At 35.8% G+C, this 21030-nt stretch overlaps 1 protein-coding gene across 10 annotated transcripts in view; it reads right to left on the bottom strand.

Moving 5' to 3' along the window:
* Positions 1-21030, bottom strand: part of PLSCR1 (phospholipid scramblase 1) — a 28862-nt gene that overhangs the window by 1766 nt on the left and 6066 nt on the right. For 8 of the 10 annotated variants that reach the window (XM_040636700.1, XM_008707556.2, XM_008707577.2 and 5 more), the window contains 6 exons: positions 19915-19995; positions 15409-15653; positions 13736-13778; positions 10846-11066; positions 9253-9414; positions 1199-1360 (listed from right to left, as the gene is read on the bottom strand). In XM_040636700.1, coding sequence (XP_040492634.1) covers positions 1199-1360; positions 9253-9414; positions 10846-11066; positions 13736-13778; positions 15409-15653; positions 19915-19995 — 914 coding nt within the window. Of the gene's footprint in view, positions 1-1198; positions 1361-9252; positions 9415-10845; positions 11067-13735; positions 13779-15408; positions 15654-19914; positions 20002-21030 lie in introns of those variants that run through there. The other 2 variants (XM_008707531.2, XM_040636703.1) reach the window with 2 other exon arrangements.

The raw sequence follows: 21030 nt of genomic DNA, 5'->3' as shown, positions 1-21030 counted from the left end.
TTTAAAAACAAATCTGTGATATCATACATTTTATACTGAACCACTTCAGTGTGTGCCCCTAAAAATTTGGATTCTTTTGTTTTTATATAAGCCCAATATCATTAGCATATTTTTAAAAAATAATAATCCATTAATATCATCAAATAGCCAGTCAATGTTCAAATTTCTCTGAATTCCTTCTAAATGTCATTTGTTCAAATCAGTATCTAAATATGGTCTACAAACTGCATTAAGTTGATGTCTCTTAAGTTTCTCTCTCTTTTTATATTATTTTTATCTTTTTATTTTACTGACACTTATTTGTTGAAGTGACTAGATCTTTTTTCTGTATATTATCTCACTTTTTAGTTTTTTTGGAATTGCATCCCATGTCAGTGTTTAAGATGGTCATCTAGTGGCTCCAAACCTTTCCTGTATATTGGAATCACCTGACAGCTCTAAACAGCTTGCAGGCTTAGTCCCACCTCCAGAGATTTTGATTTACTATCTGGATGCAATCTTGATATAGGGAGTTTGAAAGCTATCCAGGTGTTTCTATTGAACAGCTAGGGTTGAAACTATTGCTCTGTCCCAGAAGTCCTTGATTTTGGCTGCATATGGAGCCACCTTGGGAGCTATACAAACTTCTAATTCTGAGCTTCTAATTTAGTTAAATTGGGGTACAGCCTGATACTTGGGGTTTTTCAAAGTTCCCTAGCTGATTAAATGTGAAGATAAGTTCAGAATCACTGCTCTATCGCACGTAATTCCTCTCAAATGGCAGTTTGGCTTAATGGCTTGATTGGATGTTTACTCTTATTGCAGTTTGCACTCCTGTATTAGATGATTTAATTTAATAACAAATCAGGACGAAATCTTGTTTTACTGAGTCTATTCCATGTAAGCCCAAATTCAAACTCTTTTTCACAGCACTGATTTCAATTTTTAAATAAAAACCCCAAAGACCAGGGCCCCTCCTTAACACATGAGGTCCTTCTGTTACCATATGAAACTGCATAGACTCTCCAGAGAAACTAGTCACCTGCAAACCCAGAATACCAGAAGAAAATGAAATTTTGGAGCTAGAATTAAATGGGGCCCCTTGGAATAAAACCTATAAATTTAACAAGGTCATTTAAAAATGTACAATTTACTAAACCATTTTCAGAATGATACTAGAGAAACCACCTAAACCCAAGATTAGCAAGAATAGACTCACAATGAGGAAACATGCACCAAGCATCACAGCTTTCATTTTCACATCAAGGTCTAAAGGGAACTGGATGCCAAAGTTATCAGCATCTGTAAATGCCTCTCTCACGAAACCAGTCCACTGCTTGGAAATCTTGCCAACCACATTTTCTTCATCAAGAGATTTAATCTAAAATGAAAAAAAATACATTCTTAAGGAATTCTAGAAAACTGGTAACAAACTAAAAGTTGAAATAAAATGAAACACTGTATCAAAATTATGTGCAATACTTACATATGAACATTATATCACTCATTAAATGGATGTAGATTCTTGTGCCTACCTTTAGATGCATGAAAAAAGAAACCTGTTTCTTTGCGGCAGAGAACTTATATGAAAGTAGTTTTGCTTAAATATTTAACATCTTCTATTCTACATTAAGATAAGTAATAGGGGCTCCTGGTGGCTCAGTCATTAAGCGTCTGCCTTTGGCTCAGGTCGTGATCCCAGGGTCCTGGAACGGAGCCCCGCATTGGGCTCCCTGCTCCGCTGGGAGCCTGCTTCTTCCTCTCCCACTGCCCCTGCTAGTGTTCCCTCTCTTGCTGGCTGTCTCTCTCTCTCTGTCAAATAAATAAATAAAATCTTAAAAAAAAAATAAGATAAGTAATAAATGAATTCCGTTTCTCCAAAACAAAATTTAAGCAGAAAAAGATACAAATATAAAATGTCTCTTTGGTGAAATTTCTAGAAGCCATCAGGAAGGTACTAAATTAATCCTCCATGCTGTAAGAAGCCCAGAGAGTTTATATAAGCTGAGTGTTTAAATGTGATGGGAGTGTTCATTACCACCATCAGTAGGAAAATATGAAATGCAAAGAGCCTGGAAAAGAAGACTGGCAGTTTTGAGTAAAGGAAAATAACCAATAAGTAACTTGATGGGATGCTGCAGGTCAAGGGTTGGGGTAAGACTGAACAGTGGGGTGGATGGACAGTGAACAACAAAAAGAAGGAGGATAGATGATAAAAAGAGCTCCAAAGTAAAATTTTTCTAATTTTACAATTCTGCCTGAGGAAAGCCCAGGGCCATCTTAAAAAGTTGAACATTTTGTGGCTGGACAAATGCACCTCACCAAGTAGGTATGTAGGGGGGGATGAATGTAGCCCACACTGTCCATGGTATGTGCATGCAGAGTTACATCAAACCAGGAAAAGAAGTGTCCTTTTCAAATGTGCACAAGTTACCACAAGTGCTAGCAACACCCACTGAAGCCCTAGCTCAGGTTGAGAACAGCAAGATAAATGTGAGGAAACTTGGGGTGCTGGGTGGCTCAGTTGGTTAAGTGTCTGCCTTCAGCTCAGGTCATGATCCCAGGGTCCTAGGATTGAGTCCTGTGTCGGGATCCATGCTCAGCGGGGAGTCTGCTTGTCCCTCTCCCTCTGTTACTCCCCCTGCTTGTGCTCTCTCTCTCTGTCAAATAATAAATAAAATCTTTTTAAAAATGTGGGGAAACTAAAAACAGTCGACTCATTTTAGTTTGGTATAGGTGGATGGGTTCTTTAAAAATCTGAAATAAACTTCTAATATGACTGTGATAGCATAGATTACCGTTCAGCAAATATTCATGCACTACCCTCCCCCACCAATTGTAGGCCCAGTATATGTCCCTGTACATTGATAGTTAGGGTTGGACATGTGATTTGCTTACCAATGGAATGTTAATAGTTGTGGCATGAGCAGAGGCCTTAAACATGGTTAAGTTGTTTGGCCTGGCTCTTGCTCTCCAGTGATCAGCCACTAGAAATACATGATCCAAGTAGCTGCATTTGCTACAAATCCAGAATGAACATACCCGGAGTAGAACTGAGGCCAACTCACAGCCCAAACCAGAGCCATCTAGCTGAGCCTGGGTATATTCCCCGAGACACAACTGACCTACATATCCAATAGCATGAGAATAAATACCTGTAGTTTTAAGCCACTGAGTTTTAGGGATTATTTGTTATGCAACACTATTGTGGCTAAACAGACCAATACAAATTCCTCTTGCATGCCTGTGTTTCTTGTTTGTTTGTTTTTAAAGATTTATTTACTTATTTGAGAGAGAGTGAGAGAGAGCATGAGCAAGAGGGGCAGAAGGAGAGGGAGAAAGAATCTCAAGCAGACTCCACACTGAGCACAGAGACTGACATGGGTCTGGATCCCAAGACCCTGAGATCGTGATCTGAGCTGAAACCAAGAGTCAGACACTTAACCGACTGCACCACCCAGGCTCCCCTGCATACCTCTATTTTATATGTTAATAGTACGTTTGAAGCTAGTAATAAAACCTTATATTTATTTTTAAATTTAGTCATTTTTTATTTTTGAAGTTTTTTAAATGAAATATACAAAAGATAATTTATAAACCACCATAATCCTACCACTAAATTTAACCAATATTGACATTTCTCCTTTTTATTCCTATAGTAAGAAATTTAAAAATTTACCAAATTTTATGTTAAGTAGAATATGTAATTTTTTATGAAAAGGCTCAGAAATGTGAATAATGATTTACAACTGAAAAGTAAATAGGATTAGATAATTTTTAGCTAAATTCTAGGTATTTAAAAATGGAAAATCTATACAATAAAATGATTGCAACTTCTAGAAATAATAAACTAATATTATATACCTATACATTTATACTGATAATTGATAGTGGTATTCTAAAAATAAATCTATAGGCTCATCTTATAAATATAAATGCAAAAAATTCAAATAGAGGGGCACCTGGGTGGCACAGCGGTTAAGCGTCTGCCTTCGGCTCAAGGCGTGATCCCGGCGTTATGGGATCGAGCCCCACATCAGGCTCCTCCACTATGAGCCTGCTTCTTCCTCTCCCACTCCCCCTGCTTGTGTTCCCTCTCTCGCTGGCTGTTTCTATCTCTGTCGAATAAATAAATAAAATCTTTAAAAAAAAATTCAAATAGAACATTAGCACATAGAACCTAGGTAAGTATCAAAAGAATATAGTATAATAAATTGTATAATGCTAGAACATCATATAATTCAAAACATATCAGTATATCAGGTGCTGTAAAAGCATTTTATTTATTTGCTAATTAAGCATTTGTATAACATAAATGCTTTAGAAGTATTAGGTGATATTTTTCCCTCTTGATAGCTTTAGAAATATGTACTATTATTAAACACAATTTTCATATGGAAAAACTGAGGCAAGTAGAGGTTAAATAATTTGTCTAAGCTCACAAGAAGTCACAGGGAGGATTTCAAACCCAGGCACTCTATTTGAGTCTATACTCATGACCATTGTGATACCCCGCTTTTAGATAGTTAGGTATCAATTCTTAATAAAAATCTAGATCAGGGGTCAACAAACAATGATCAGTGGGCCAAATTTAGCCTACCCACCTTTTTTGTAAAAAAAAAAAAAGTCATATTAGGACACAGTTATATGCAGTATTTATATATTGTCTGTAACTATCTTCATGCTACAATGACAGACTTGAATAGTTGCATACAATGACCGTATGGCCCATAAAGTCTAAAATGTTTTCTATTTCATCTTTTAAAAATTTTTTTTGCTAATTGCTGCTCTAGGTAAAATAGGACTAGAAAAATAATATGAAAAATAATAGCCAATGTCTTTCTAAATTGTGAAACATTTGCTGCTATTTCAATTGAAGTCATCAACTTGGTAGGTATTCTCACAATTGGCATTACTGTTCAGTTTTGCTTCTAAAGTAGACTAGAAAAGAAAATGAGCTAATTGGTAAATAAAAATAAGAAGAGTTAAAATGATTTCATTTTGTTCTGTAATTTTATAACTAGAAAAACCTAGTATAAATAAGCAAAAAATGTTTCTGAAGTTAAATACTAGAATCCAGTCAGAAGACTGGGTAAAGGGTAAACAAATAAATAGCCTTTTTCAATATTAAGAATAAGTACCTAATACATCTATATTCCTTCTTATTGGTGATCATGCCTATAAATTATTTGGGAAAATTTTACCAAAAAAATAAAGATGTTCTATATAAAGAAACCCATATGATCTTATGAAGAATATAAAATTAGATATGAATGAATAAAAAGACATCACGCTTCCGGGATGAGACAGGTTTAGCATCATAAAAATGCTAATTTTTAAAAATGGTATACAGATTTAATATAATACTAATAGGATTCTAGCTTCTGAAAAATTGCCTTAATATTCACAGGAAAGGAAAAATCTGATAATAGCAAAAAAATATGATAAAGAAGAATAATAAGTGACTGTTTGGCTATGACTAGATATAGAATACAACATTAAGTTGCCATAATTGAATCATAAGGCACTGTTGTAAGCACAGATAATTAGATCAATGAAACAGAGGAGAATCTAGAAATAGATCCCATTATTTATGAGAATTTAATGTATAGTTTTTCAATTCAGCAAGGAATGAATACTTTACTTAATAAATTGTGATGACACAGCTGTCTAGCCATCTGAAGGAAAAAAATGTTTGATCCTATCTTCTACAAATAAAATTCCTGGTAAGTTAAAGATTTAAATATGAAAAGATTAAAAAAGGAGTAAAAAAAAATAAAGTTGGGAGTAACTTCATAATCAAGACAGGATAATGAGAAGATATTAAAATAGATATATGTGACTATATATGACATATATATGTATATAAATATATGTGTGTGTGTGTGTGTGTGTGTGTATAAGAAAGGGTAGATTTGTGGAAACTATTTGCAGATCAGAGGACAGATGCAGGGTCAATGTATTCAACATACAAATTACATTTATAAATTGACAAGAAAAAAGTAAACAACCCAATAAAAATACAGGCAATGGATACGAATAGACAATTCAAAGAGAGAAAACACAAGTCGCCAATATATTTAGAGTAAAACGTTCATAATCCCTAATGGTCAGGGAATTATTTATTAGAGATAACCTTCCCCCCTCCCACTTGCTGATTTTAGATTTACTTTTTAGTTTGAAGTTTGCAGTTTAAGTTGTATCTGGGTGTCATTTCTTCTTCTTACTCAGAACTCCTTGTACTTTTTGAATCTGAGAAACCATGGTATCAAGTCTGCATGATTTTTACCCATTTATCTCTTTGAATATTATCTCTTTGAACATTTTTACCCATTTATCTCTTTGAATATTGTCTCTTTGAACATTCTCTGAATTCTGTTTTTCTGTGGCTTCTCTTTGGCACATGCAAGAGTAGTTTATTCTAGCTTTCACATTCCTTTAAATTTTTTTGGCTCCTTCAAATTTATCTTTTCCCACTCTCCTATTTATTTTCCTCATATAGATCATCCAGTTCATTAATCCTCTCTTCACCTGTATCTAATATTCAGCTCAACCAAATGAGGGGTTTCAGCTTAATCCTTCCAATGAGGTTTCATCAATGAGCGTTCCTTATCTCTGGAATTTCTATTTGGTTTGTTTTCAGATCCTCCTGTCCTTTTTTTAATAGTCTCACTTTCCCCTTATGACCTTTAATGTTTCTTCTTTAGCCTCTTTAATGTCTATTTAGATATTTCTTATATGATTGATTGCAGACTGTTCTATTATAAGCAGTTTGTTGGTGGTGAATTAATTCTTAGAACATTATGTGATTTTTGATCTATTCATGTGAATATCAGCTTTTTCTATAGGAACAGAGAGTGTTTTGGTGATCAATCTTTGGTGATCTCCTTCTAGTGTGCTTTTGCATTCAATTCTGTCATCTGTATCACCATTCAGGATCAATTTCTATGTTATGAGGTTCCTCATCCATAACAGTGGTATGAATTCAGACTTCAGACTCATAGAGGGGACTATAATGTATTAGCAGTTTCATGGATGTCCCCCTCTACCAAAAGTCCCGGAAGGAGACAAATTCCCTTATTGCCTCCATGGGATAAAAAGCCTGCCTGTCTGTCTTCTACTCACCCTTGGGACAACTTCCACCTATATGGTGGATCTATATGACGAAAACATCCCAGACTTTTTCTCTACGTACCAAAAATCCAACATAACTCAAATACAAATTATGAGGTTCTCACAAATCAACTTCTCCAAGATTGTTAACCTGGCTAATGGCCTATTATCCATTCAGCTGCTGCTGCTGCTTTTCTTTTCTTTTCTTTTCTTTTCTTTCTTTCTTTCTTTTTTTTTTTTTAGAGCAACAGAGATGGATTGAGAGAGTGGGGGTGGGAGGACAGGCAGAGGGGGAGAGAGAGAACCTTAAGAGGCTCCATGCCCATGCCCAGTGTGGAGCCCATCGCAGGGCTCAATCTCACAGCCCTGAGATCATGACCTGAGCCAAAATCAAGAGTTGGATGCTTAACCAACTGAGCCACCCAGGTGCCCCTCATTGAGCTTCTTAAACATCAGATATTACAACAATATGAATCAGAATCATCTCCAAATTTTCTTTCATGGTCAGCTGACTTCAAAGCCATGAATCAGTTCCACTTGGTATACTTATGCAATGTCTCTGAATTATTTCTTCCTTTAGAATGGCTCCTGCTCCTGCTGTGTTCAGGCCATTATCTACTCTGTTTCCATGCCATTAACACTATGATGGAGTCCATGTTCCATAGTTGTTCCTCGTACTGATAATTCCTGCTTTCAAACGTTTCAAACGTTCCTCGTACTGATAATTCCTGCTTTCAAATTCCTAGCCTACAGAAGATGATTCAAGGAACTACTTTCTCGATTCTGTCAAAGATGTTACCTAGTTAGCACCATTCTGGATGTGCAGGAGAGTAGTTAATTCATTACATATAATAGATGCTTTAAGGCATCCACTGAGAAGGGTTGCTGGGAGATTTCTAAATTCCTTAGCATTAAATATAAAAGTTTCACAGTCCAGTTTCACTTGTTGCACCAGTATTTTCACTTATTTTCTACAAATAAAGTATATGTCAGCAAAAATTCTATTAATATTCCCCGAATACACAGTTACCTCTCAGTCCTCTGGTTCTTTCATAGGAATGATAAACCCTACACAGAGAACTATTATTATACAAAAACTATAAAGTGTTTACACATGCATAGTATATACCCCCTCATTTCCCCCCTTACACTATGTATATGCCTTTGTAAGAGTCTTTAAAAAGTCTCTATTCTATCACGTGTTTTCTTAGAATTGCCTGTGTCTCTCGTTTGACTCTGAAATCACTGAGGGGAAGGTTTCATTTTTATATAACCAGAGTCTAACAGAGGAATTGAAAATCATGATTAGAGGAGCCAGGCAGATAATATAAAGAATGGAGCTGGACAGTGGAAAACTATAGGAAGTCAGGGGACAATGTCAGATTTCATACATCTTATCATAAGGGGGCAGCCCTGCTCGGTTTTAAATTTTTGCCCCTTTTTGTGGAAATGTTGGTCTAGTTTAACATATTTTATGATTTTCCAAAGAGAATCATGAGATCAGGATTAAGTTATAAAATCTCTCTATTTTTATACCTTTGCAACTAAATACTTTGGGCTACAAGGCTAGGCCATCTATGGAAAAATTGCTGTAATGAAATTCCTCCATGTAGTAAATACACAGATAAATTGTGGTTTACAGTGATCGAATTTAACACAAGGATAAAGAGAGGCATAACTGGGAAGTATATCTTACACTATCTTTCTTAAAACTCTCTTTGCATAAGTGAGCTTTTTGTAGGAACTCAAAGACGTCAGAACTTCGAAGAGAATCTAGAGCACTGGCAGCCTGTATTTCAGACTAAGGAAGGATTCACAGGCCTTGGCAATCAGACTTAGATGACAAGGTTCACATTTTATTGTAAATGGGTAATATACGGAGCGTCCATATAGAAACCACCACGTTCAAATGTTGGATGTTTTGCTTATACTTATTTATTTGACTATAGGCTCTGCTCCTCTTTTTTCCATTTAGTATAATCAACACTGATGCTTCATCAGAGCATTAACCACCTCTCTGACCAAAGTTACATATAAAAGCACACTGTCTTCCTCTTGAAATATCAGGCCACACAAATTTATTTTATTTGTAACATCCTCCCAAATTATATTATCATTTTTGAGGAAAGCAAGACCTGTAAACCCTATCACAACTCTTACCTCAAAATCAACATCTGAACAACAGCTGCATAGAAGACATGGAGCAATAATTTTTAGTACATCCTCTCTCCTCTCATTTTGAATTGTAAACCTTGGCAGGCACGGATCCCAGGTCTGAATAACATAACCTACAGGTACACCAGGAGGAGCATAGACTGCTATCTACAAAAGCAAAATAATATATATATACATCATAATAATTATAATGTCTAGTAACAACTCATTTATTGAATACTTTCAAAGTGTCAGACACTGTTTCAAGCACCACTTAATAATTAACACATCCCTACAAGGTTGGTATTATTATCCCTATTTAGAGAGAAAGTAACTGAGGAGCTGAGAAGTGAATTAACTTGTATCAGATTCCCAACTACAAAGAAGAAAAGATGAGGTACAAACTGGGGCAGGCTGCACTGCATTGTCTCCACTCTTAAACTTTGCTCCATTGGCCTTTGTACATTTTTTAATCTCCAGATTTATGAAAAACGTCTAAATTGTTAAGGAACTATTTTCTTAAACTTTTTTAAAACAGTGGTTTAGAGGCAGGAGCACAGCTTTGATCAGTGGTGCAATTTCTAAATATGAGCAGCAATGGTACTAAAATGGAAAGAAAATGAAGCCTGGAATCTTGGCTCTGCTACTTAGCTAGGTGACCTTGAAAGGGCCTCAGTGTGCTCATTAGTAAATGACTTCTTAAGCCCGTTTTTTACAATAGTGTAATACATTTAACGTATGCTTTACATTGTAGAGCATATTCCGTCAAACTCTCAAGTTTTTCCTCAGGTATTCCTGGATAAATATTACTATATCTAACTTAAATGATATGGAAAATAAATAACTCAGCACAAACAACTTCAGTTATCTTTTTAAAATACAATACAGTATTAGATTTCAAATATTCATGTGCTTGTAACTATGTCTGTCATGTTAGCACAGCTCCCTCTATGGAATGACTGAGCGGCCCCGGCAGGGCTGGTCTCAGGCCAATGGAGATATAGGCAAAAATCACCTTCTCTATAAACTCCCTGTGCCCCAGCATCTCCCCTGAGATCCACATTCTCTAGCAGTGGGCTGCCAAGTAAATTAAACAGACACCAGGTCTTTATGGAACTAAAGGTACTCACAACTAGTGTATACCTCTTATAGGGAGCTCAAATACATTCATAATTTTTATGGATATATAAAAAAAAACAGCACTGAAATTTTTCAGAGAGGGCCTCTCTGTGAGGTTGGCCCAAACTGTGAGATGAACACATGTAGGATATTCTCTATGGTATCACTGCTCTGGCTTTGGCTAGGCTTTTCATGTTCATTGTAGGTAAGGGACTAGAACAAGGTGCCCTACCTTCTCAGCTCTACATGAAGATCAAGAAGCCTGGTCTCTGAGATTTCTGATCTCAACTCCACAAGACACACATGGGGCTGTTTATTGTTTTTCACTGCCTTTCTTCTTGGACAATTTACTCTCAAGTGTAAACCAATAGGTTATGGACCAATTTTCCTTTAAATCTCATTTGATTACATAAATTCAATGAAAGGGTAAAAATTATTGCTGAACTACTCTACAAATGACCCTGGTAGTTGCTCACTGACCTCCTGAAGGCAGCAAGGGCAACAACAGCAGTCGCACTTTAGTGGTCTCTCCAGAGTTATAACTTCTCGGCCCATATTATCAAGAATCCTCATGGTAAAAGGCCTAGAAGCCCCACAGCAATTTCGGGTGCAGAAATCCGTATCCTCTGTTGCAAAGTAAATCCTCTGTCCAAAGCTGTTCTTAATTTCATATTTGTTATTAGTTTCAAAACCTGTGAAGGCTACAAACATAAAAGAGGGAATCACTATGACCATTATGCTAAAAGAATATTGAATCTATCCTAAGATACTATAATATGTAGTTATGCCATTTTTAGATGATACTTTAAGTAACACAGGGAGAAAGAAAAGGAAAGGTGTTTAGAGATGATCTAGATGGAGGATAAAAGGGAAAGGGAAAGAAGAAGGAGAGGGTATTAAGGCATAGAGAAATTAAGAGTCCCTATGGGAGACATGGAAAAGAAAACAACTCATACCTTCCTAATTCCATAGACTCATGTCAGAAAGTCAGACTGCTGCTGAGGGATGGTGCAGTGCTGTAGATGGTCTTAGCTGTGCGAGGTGTATGCAGAAAATATCCACTTGCTTGGTATAGTTTTCACATATTCAATTATGTAGGGGAATATAGGATGGTTGCTATGTTTATACTCTATGAAATATGCTATCGAATAAATTGGTTTTTAATATACCACATTCATGGCTTATGTTTTTGCACTGTGTGAGGGAAGGTAATGAGAGGGCTTGCTCTTAATGCCCAGTAGAAAGGGAGAGGGTGAAAATGGAAGGTGAATTAGAACATCACACTGGGCCTGGAGCACCCTTGTTTACCTCAGCAGTAGTTGTTCAGAAGTGGCAGACAGGTATTAGACAATGGGAAGAGGTGCTTGGCAACCAAGGCTGCAACTCTTAGGCTATCTAGACCACTGACATCCTAAGTAAGCTCTGTACTCTAGAGGGGCTAATCTCTTCATGGGGAGACAGAAGTACGCTAAATGCTGATGCCCATGTGATATCTTACCAATGGGCTTCCCATACTGAATCACACATTGCAAACCTCTCCTTGCTTAGAGCCAGAAAGGAACAATTAATGGTCCCACTAGTCTATAGTCCTTGTTAACGTGGGTCATGGGATGTCAGAGCCACCAAAATAATGAATGATTAAAAGATATATATGGGACAAAAAACACTCTCTAATGTCTGTGTGGATACTTTTAGTCAGATAGAGATGTCCTTCATAAATTCTATCATCATGACCTCCCTTAAGTTCCTTTGCTCTGGACTCTTTCTTTAAAAGAACCACCCCTGACCTCAACATCTGACAGTCACATGTTTTGTGAGAAAAAAATTAAACTGATTCATAACATGGACTCTATTATCTAAGTGTTTCATTAAGTAGCTTAATCTCAAAATTCTTCAGCTAGTTTATCTGTAAAATGAGATCAATGGGTTTACACAATCTGTAGGTTACCTTCTAGTTACTAAAAAAATGAGAATAAAACAAAAGAACTCTATGGTTATCATTACTGTCTATAAGCTTTTGAATTGGGAAGTGTGTAAGTGCCTGTCGTAGACTCGGATGATAAAATAAATGGAGTAATCTTCATCTCTTCATACTATCATAATCTTACAACATACACTTTCATTGAGATGAAAAGAAAACAAGAAAATTAAAGACATTGCTTTTAGAAAACTGAAGAATTAATAACTACTAAATTTGGACTTTATCTTTCATGATTAATACATACATATCTCACAAATATATATAAAACTTATACATTTAAAAACTATAAATGGAGTGCTGTATAACGTACAATGTCTGTTTTGGTTTGGTTTGACTTTATAATGTCAAAAATAAATTTCTTAAAACATTAAAAAACTCAAAGTACAAATTATCAAACAACAAAGAACACCTTTCCAGAGAAAACTTAGTATACACAAACTAACAAAAACAAGAACATTATAAATATCTAACAATGTACATTATAAGCCATTTAAATAAAATAGGCAACAACTATATATTCTAACCACATCTATTGCTCTACTCTTAAAATTCATGTTATAATTTCTACCAGTGGAAAGGGAATTGGCAGAGAGGTGAAGAAGGCCTTAACATATATTCTAAAAGCTAGTTGAGTGTTCATTAAACTCTTTATATCTAGAAGAAAGACACTGTGGTTCATGAATCCATCCAGGTTCTCTTCCCCTGGCAAGAATCCTGAATCATCTAGTGGCTTCCTAAGGTTACCTTGCATCTCAGGAGTGATGTACCCAAGGAAATACTTATTGGCCATTCACATGAGCAGGAGTCCTGTTATAAGAAGCTGGGCTTCCAGGCCTGCTGGTCAGCATTCTCCAACACTGAATTATCCCTGTACCCAAGGTGATAATCTACAGCCCACAGAACAAAGGTCTTACAGGGTTCATGTGAGCTCCTAATAAAAAATGTGGGCAAGAATACTATTTTCCAAAACATACCCATCCAAATTGAAGAAGTTTACTTGCTTTAGAAATGTACTAAGGTCACTGAACTAGTGCATTTGGTTCTGTGTCAATATCAAGATCATCATAGGGTGGGGAGAAAACAGCTGAAGTGATTTCTAGAGAGAAGTGGGAGAAAAAGTAAGTTTTGAATGGTTTCCTTCTAAGTTGGGGTATATACCATGAGGACAAATGCTCAGAGTAATAGTATTTTACCAGCTGACTCCTAATTTCCAGAAATGAGCTACTGATGATTACCATCATTTCATTATCATGAAGAGAGACATTTGTAAATAATCAGATTTAACTGTTCCACATCAGTGAAAGTGCTACATTTGTGGTTGCTTATATGCCTTTATCTGTATAAACATCTTCTCTTTCTAGAAATATGATCAATACGATGAATACATACCTTCCAGAAGCTCAATTTGCTGATGAACCAGTATCTGATCGATCTATTACAGTAAAAAAAAAAAATTGCACTATATTTCCATGCTTTTTATACCAACCAAATTAATATCAGTGTTTTTATATTATAAGGAATGTATAAAATCAATTATTAATCTTTATCAATATTTAATAATAGCATATCTTACTTCTAAACTTTAATGCCTAAAAAAGTATAAAATTAAGGTTGATGTATCTTTAATCAAAAAAACAATCTATTGAAAGTGTTCACTATTAATGTGGGCAAATTCAGGTCAAATAAAATTGACTTACAGTGGAATCCCTCTAAAAAAATTTTTTTTAAAGTTCCTTCTTGCAAAGACTTAAGAAATATTAAGACTCTGGGGCGCCTGGGTGGCACAGCGGTTGAGCATCTGCCTTCGGCTCAGGGCGTGATCCTGGCGTTGTGGGATCGAGCCCTACATCAGGCTCTTCCGCTGTGAGCCTGCTTCTTCCTCTCCCACTCCCCCTGCTTGTGTTCCCTCTCTCGCTGGCTGTCTCTATCTCTGTCGAATGAATAAATAAATAAAATCTTTAAAAAAAAAAAGAAATATTAAGACTCTTCATCCATTTAAAGAGCTTCTTTCTAAATCTAAAAAAAAATTCGAAGGGTGCTTGATATCATCTTTTGGAACAGGTAATAACTTCCCCCTATATTCTGTAAGGCCTTGATTTTAAAAAGAATCTGTTTAAGGTATCTGTCAGAGAATGTATGAACTATAAAAGTTCTTACAATACATGCTGCCCAAGTGCGTTGTGGGAAATTAAATGAGTACAGAGTACAAAAGAGCCAATTCATTTACTGAAAACTGGTTGGTTACCACAGGAATATATTTATTTGTTTATTGATCAGACACACAGAATTTTATATTCCTACTCTACCCACCAGATTTCCAACACTGGGCAAATACTAACCCTCACACTGCTAGGATATGGTATCATGCAGTACACTAAAATCCAGGATTTTTTTTTCTTACTGGTGGTGTTAATAATTGGTTCTCCCAAAGAACAAAAAGCATCATAAAATACAGTTTTGTTAATTATAATAAAAAGTGAATCATGTTATACACAAAATGTTAACCCTTTGTTTTTGGTACCACTATACTGACACTCAACACCAAAATTAGTTTAATGTTTCTTTTCACCTTCCAGGAAGTTATTTGGTGTCGGGATTAAAGACAGTGAGATCCAGAACCAAGGTTCTAGAAGTAAGAAGCCATTCCTACTTCTTTAGTGTTTTGGCTCCAAGTCAATTATATAACCTCTCTGGATCTCAGTTTCCTCCTCTGTAAAATGATTATAATTATAACACCTATATAACATAGAGCTTCTACAAGGATTGAATAAGATAATACATGTGTTATACTTAGGAACAAAGTCTGGAAAATAGTGCTTAATAAAGGTTTGCTACTGGCCATTACTGCAGATTATATTAAAAATCATAGAAAACACAATTTCCTAAGACCTTTGTATTTTGCTTTAAAAGTAAACTTGACCTAGAAGAAGTATAGTAATTTGTTAGCGTAAAATGTTGTTTTACCATTTCAAATGTTTGTGAATTAGTCATTTTTAAATTTCATTAAGTAAACTATAAGCACAGTTTTCTTTTTTATGAGTGTGTCATTTATTTGAAATTACCTGACTTAAATATTCCAATCCAGGTGGACAGTCTAATGGAGGTGGTGGTGCGGGCATCCATGGCACCCCTGCAGGCCCACCTGGCTGATTATACACTGGCTGGTGTTGGACAGGAAAGCCTACTGGGCCAGCACCTGAATAACCAGCTGGTGGAATTGGATAGCCACCCTGAGGGCCAGGATAGCCCGCCTGGGGGCCAGGGTAGCCAGCCTGGGGGCCAGGGTAGCCAGTATGTCCTGGAGGTCCTGAAATACAAACAGGTGAAATAATTTGTAACTGCACAGGAAATTTGAAACATGAATTCTTTGGGGATTACTCCTAAAACTATATAAACTGAAACTTCAGCTCAGAAATCCTGTTTCTAGGAAGCTTAAAGTTTATGTTTTTATCTTTCAGCAATTTTTCAATGAAATATTTGTGGTTTCATATCCACTCATCTAGGGATTGGGACTGTGAACAGAGTTGGCCCAAGTCTTATCCAATGTTCAAAACTCAGTTGAAAATACTCTTGAAACCTAAGAAAGTAACAGAAAACCAACAATGATCTAGAGTCACCTACATAAAGATTCTGGAATGCCTTAATAGAAAAGAGAGATGGCATTGTGTCAAAGGCCCAAAATAAAGGCTTTGAGTCAGCATTTCTAAAACCAAAGCACTCTATAAAAATACGATAATTCTGGAATTGTAGGAAATAGGACCTCCTTTATATATAGAACTAGGGGTGGTTTTGCCCCCTCAAGGAATATCTGGCATGTTTGGAGACATTTTTGGTTGTTTCAGTAGGAGTGGAGGGTGATACTGGCATCTGGTAGATAGAGGCCAGTGATGCTGCTAAATATTTCCTGAAATGCCCCAACAGTAACCCCCCCCCCCAAAAAAAAGAATTATCCATCCCAAAATATTATAGTGTTGCTGTTGAGAAACTCTGGTATAGAGGTAAAAGCATGTCGTTAATTCTGGTATTGTCCAGATGCTTATCTGGGTTAACAGTTGGCCTGAACTTTTAACCCATGGCACATTCTTAATCCTAAGACTCCCTACATGAAAAAAGAAATCCTTTATGATAGTTAGGTTACAAATTTAAATTTCATAATTTAGTGCTCTCAGCACTCTGAAAAATACAATTTGAGAACCAAGGAAAGTAAAAAGTTACAACAGGCAAACTTGTCTTAAGTATTTAACAAGCACAGGAGAGGAAGAAATTTAATAAGCGTATATTCTGAATTCCATGTGAGTCTGTGATTACAATGAAGTTTCATAAGCTTACAGGAATAGTCCACAGAGTAGCAATCCCACAGGAATGGAATATAATTTCAAAGGAATGTGTTTCATAATATTTTAACAGGAAAGGCCATGTAAAACTTATACTTAGTTTATATAATTTATAAATACTTTAAAAAAATCACTGATGCAAAATAAATACACCATTTTTAAAAGATTTAGAAGAGAGACTAAATCTCATACTAATATCTTTTAAATATAGTTTTTATAATTCATTCCTTCTTACAATACATAAATATTTACCAATGTTCTACAATGTGACTGGCTCTGTTCTAGAACTGGAGGACACAGCTATCAACAAGGCAACCTGTCCTCAGGAGCTTATAGGCAACTTTTGGGGAAGAGAAAATAAATCCTTTAAAAAAGATTTCAGATTGAATTCATAGAGAAAATGCATGGTGGAGAGGGAAAGGTATCAACTAGTTACTTTAGATAGAAAAAAAAACTCTGTTGAGATCTAGAATATGAGAAAGAAAAAACTTTGTGTTAAGATCTGAAGAGAAATGTTCAAGAGGAAGGAAAATCAAATGCAAAAACCTTCGACTTTAGGAATGAATTTGGCATGTCTGAGAAAGACAGAAACATCATCACGGAGAGGAAGAGTAGAAACTGTTGTCAGTGAAGAAATAGGAGCCGTGCAACTAGGGAGCCCAATCATAGGGAGTTTAGACTTCATTCTAAGTGTGATTTGAGGATTTTAAGCAGACAAGTGAGTTCCATAATCTGATCTATATCTTACACAATTTTTAGGAGTGCTGAGCACTGGGATTTAAAATGAGAAATGCAGATGCACTCCCTGACTTCACTGCCTAATGGGAAATGTCACTTTATATTTATCCTTTAGTCTAGGGGTCCACAACACGAGTATGATCAGTTGACTAACGAGAGTCGAAGATAAACTCTTCGAAAGAAGAGACCAGATTTTTATGACTATATATGCCAAAAGAAAGTGTTGGAATGGGGAGAGAGAAAAGGAAGGAGTTGGGACAGCTTCCCTGAAGAGCACCTTTCAGCTGAGATCTAAAGGAGACAAAGGAGTTGAGGAGACCAGGGGCACAGGGGAAAAGGTTTCATAGAGAAGCTCTGGGATAGTAACACACGCAGGGTTTCTACTCATCTGTGGAAAGGCCTGTGGACTTGAATATCAGAGAGTCAGGTTTAAGAGACAGTTAAAGAGAATGCAGGGGAACCCCTCAGGTCTAGTGAACCAAATTAAGCATTTGGCCTTTATCCTAAAAGCAACAAAAAGCCACTATGTACACATTGAATACTGTCTGTAATATGAACAGATAAGCATTTTTAAAGATCACTAGCTACAGCTCAAAGATCAGACCACAGGCAAACCAAATGGGGATATATGAGTTAACAGGTTACATTATTAGCATCATTTCAATCTTCTCGAGACTCTTAGGATAGTTGATTATTTCCCTAATCAATGGATTAAACATACAGAATTACCTGAAATTTGGATAATATTTTCATTTGTATGAAGTCCAATTGATTTAATCTGTTATTAGTATAACAGTCAACAAATATTTGTCACTTATTATTTGTAAATCATTGTACTAGGTTTTTTACATATACTCTCATTCAATCGCCAAACAAAACTGATTTGGAAAATATCCCCATTTTATAAGTAAGAATTGTGGCTTAGAGGTATAGCAACTTGTTTGAACCACTGCACAACTATTAAGTATAGAAGCCAGAACTTGAAGCCTGATACAGCTTCTCTATGCCTTTTCCCCACCTGCATAGTGGGGATAATTAATAGTATTTACCTCATAAGATTGAGAATTAAATGAGTTAATCCCACATTATGCACAGTGAGCTCTCAATTTTAAAATATCACTACTGTTAGCATCATTGCCATATTAAGACCTGCACTATATGTGGCCTTGGACTTGAGAAATAAAATTAAGCTATTTTTTCTCACAAACTCTCAAGTCTGATTATAACTGAACTTAATTATGTACCACCTACTTTTAATTAGCTGTGGAGTGGATTAAATCATTTTCCAAGTGCCTTGGATGAATATTACAGCTTGCTAATAATTCTTCAAACAATCACCATATAAGAATTTAGAGCAGTGGTTCTCAGCCCTGGCTGCACATTAGAATTACCTGGGGAATTTAAAGAATTACTAACCCCTGGGTCCCACTACCTGAGCTTCTGCTTTAATTTTCCTGGGATAGTGCCCTGGTACAGTGTTTTTAAGAGCTTCCATGTACTACTTAAGTGCAGGCACTCTTGAGAACTATAACTTTATAGAGATTTTCTAGCTCACATTCTCATAACTGCAAACATCTGCATGAGATCCAGGCTCTACTGGGAAATTTCTGGCTAGACAATTAAACAGGCCATTTAGTTCCCAAGCAGATTGATTTGCTCAGAGTAGAAAACAAAACAGATACACCCTTCTGCCCAAACCTGATACCTTTTGATCCTAAATCCCCAGGATGGTCTCTCAAGATGGTAGTGGTCTGACTACTTGGAAATCTGGGTGCACCATGAACTTTGCCATTTAGTAAAGTTCTAGTAATTTTGATAACTGCATTTGTTTAAATGAAAATCTCTGAAGTCTTCTATTCATTGGTACAAAGGGAAAAATGTACTCTCTAGTATGGAGTGATATGATTCAACTGCTTTTCTTAGATGCAAGGCATTATTCAGGATGTATACAAAAGCAAAGCTTTCATATATGTTATGAAATGAAAATAAGAATTATCCCCAGGCAGCTGCATTTTTATTACCTACAGCTTCCAGTTTTAAGTAGTCATCTCTTTTCTGTGACTCTCACTGTACACAATTACCATCAGCTAATACCTGACTCAAAAATACCCAAAGATAAATCTCTTAAACGTGATTACATGATGACAATTTTCAGAACAGATGAAAAATCAATTAAATCTTTTACTTAAAATGTGTTTTTGGGGGTTTAATTTATGTGCAAACTTTATTTGCTAAATGTAACCTATTTTTTATTGACTCTACTTTACATCTTTACTATCCTGTAGGAGTAAAAATTACTTTTATGATATTTTTGATACTACATGGTCAAGCAAAAAAATCAAGAACTAGGCTGCCAATTTCATTATTGCACTTTTAGTAAAAGACACTACTAAAATACACACACAGAGACAGGCAGACACATACATACATACACCCTTTGGGGAATACTGATAACTGAAAAATTGGGGGGTTTTATTCTTTAAACAAATATTTTACCTTGGAATGCTGCTGAAGGATATTCAGGGGGATATCCAGGTGGTAAATCTGTTCCTGGATAAGAAGCATTCATTTGCCCATCTGCAACTCAGGGAGAGGCAAACATATATCTACTTTAGTAAAACATATGTCAAAAAGAAAAATACATTGTCCTTAGAAAGAAAAATACATTGTCCATAGATAATTTCATTTATATGATCTTGTACTGTACTAAAATTGATAAAGTGAATTCTTCACTTAACAAAAGCTATGTTTGCTATCAGACTTCATTCGCAGTAGAATCCTGTTTCAAAAAAATTCATTTTTGGATAAAATGAGACTGCTGAGTTGCTAGGGCTGAATTTCTAGTTTTCAAATATGCCTGATGAATGTTCACTTCCATATTTTAATTCTGTTGGAATTAGGAAAACAGTATTTTAAAACCACATACAGACAATGAAGAAAGCTATAGGGATTGTAATGGAAACATTATGGATGATTTCAAAGATATCTATAATTACTGCTATAAGAATTATTTTTAAAATATGTAAAATAATGCATACATTTCAATATTTAAATATCCTTTTTATGCTTACTCTGCAACTACCCCAATAAGGTCGAACCATAGGAAATTCCTAATACTTGACTGATTCTGACTTACAGAAATCATAACTGACTGAATTACAATAAACTAACATATTAAACTTTGTTGAATATTTTTAATAGTTCTTCATATTTGTGTTTTCTAGTCACTCATTTAGTAGCCACCCCAGTCAGACAATAAATATTCATTGAGCACCTCCTGTATTGCCTCTGGGTTGAGCTCTGAGACTACACTGCCTCTGTCTTCATGCAACTTATGGTCTAGTGGACATTGCACTGATACCATGTTTCGTTATGACTGGCTCACTATAAGGTCAAAATAGTTTCTTACAGAATGATGAGGGCATGGCATTAATACAGAAGAAAAAGTAAGTCAACTTTCAATCTGATATATTTTCTACATATTTCTTTACCATAGGCCTTCAAAGACCACTCAACTCATGTGGTTTCAGTAGGAAAGCTGGATTGTGAGCCACCCTCCTCCTCCATTCAACTGGCTTCAAAATAACTTCAGCAGAATGGAGTCCATGGAGA

The sequence above is a fragment of the Ursus maritimus genome, unplaced genomic scaffold (genome assembly GCF_017311325.1).
Source record: "Ursus maritimus isolate PB19 unplaced genomic scaffold, ASM1731132v1 scaffold_20, whole genome shotgun sequence".
NCBI classification, from domain to species: domain Eukaryota; kingdom Metazoa; phylum Chordata; class Mammalia; order Carnivora; family Ursidae; genus Ursus; species Ursus maritimus.
Note: the sequence above shows the minus strand (reverse complement) of the source record. Positions and strands in the feature narration are given on the sequence as shown.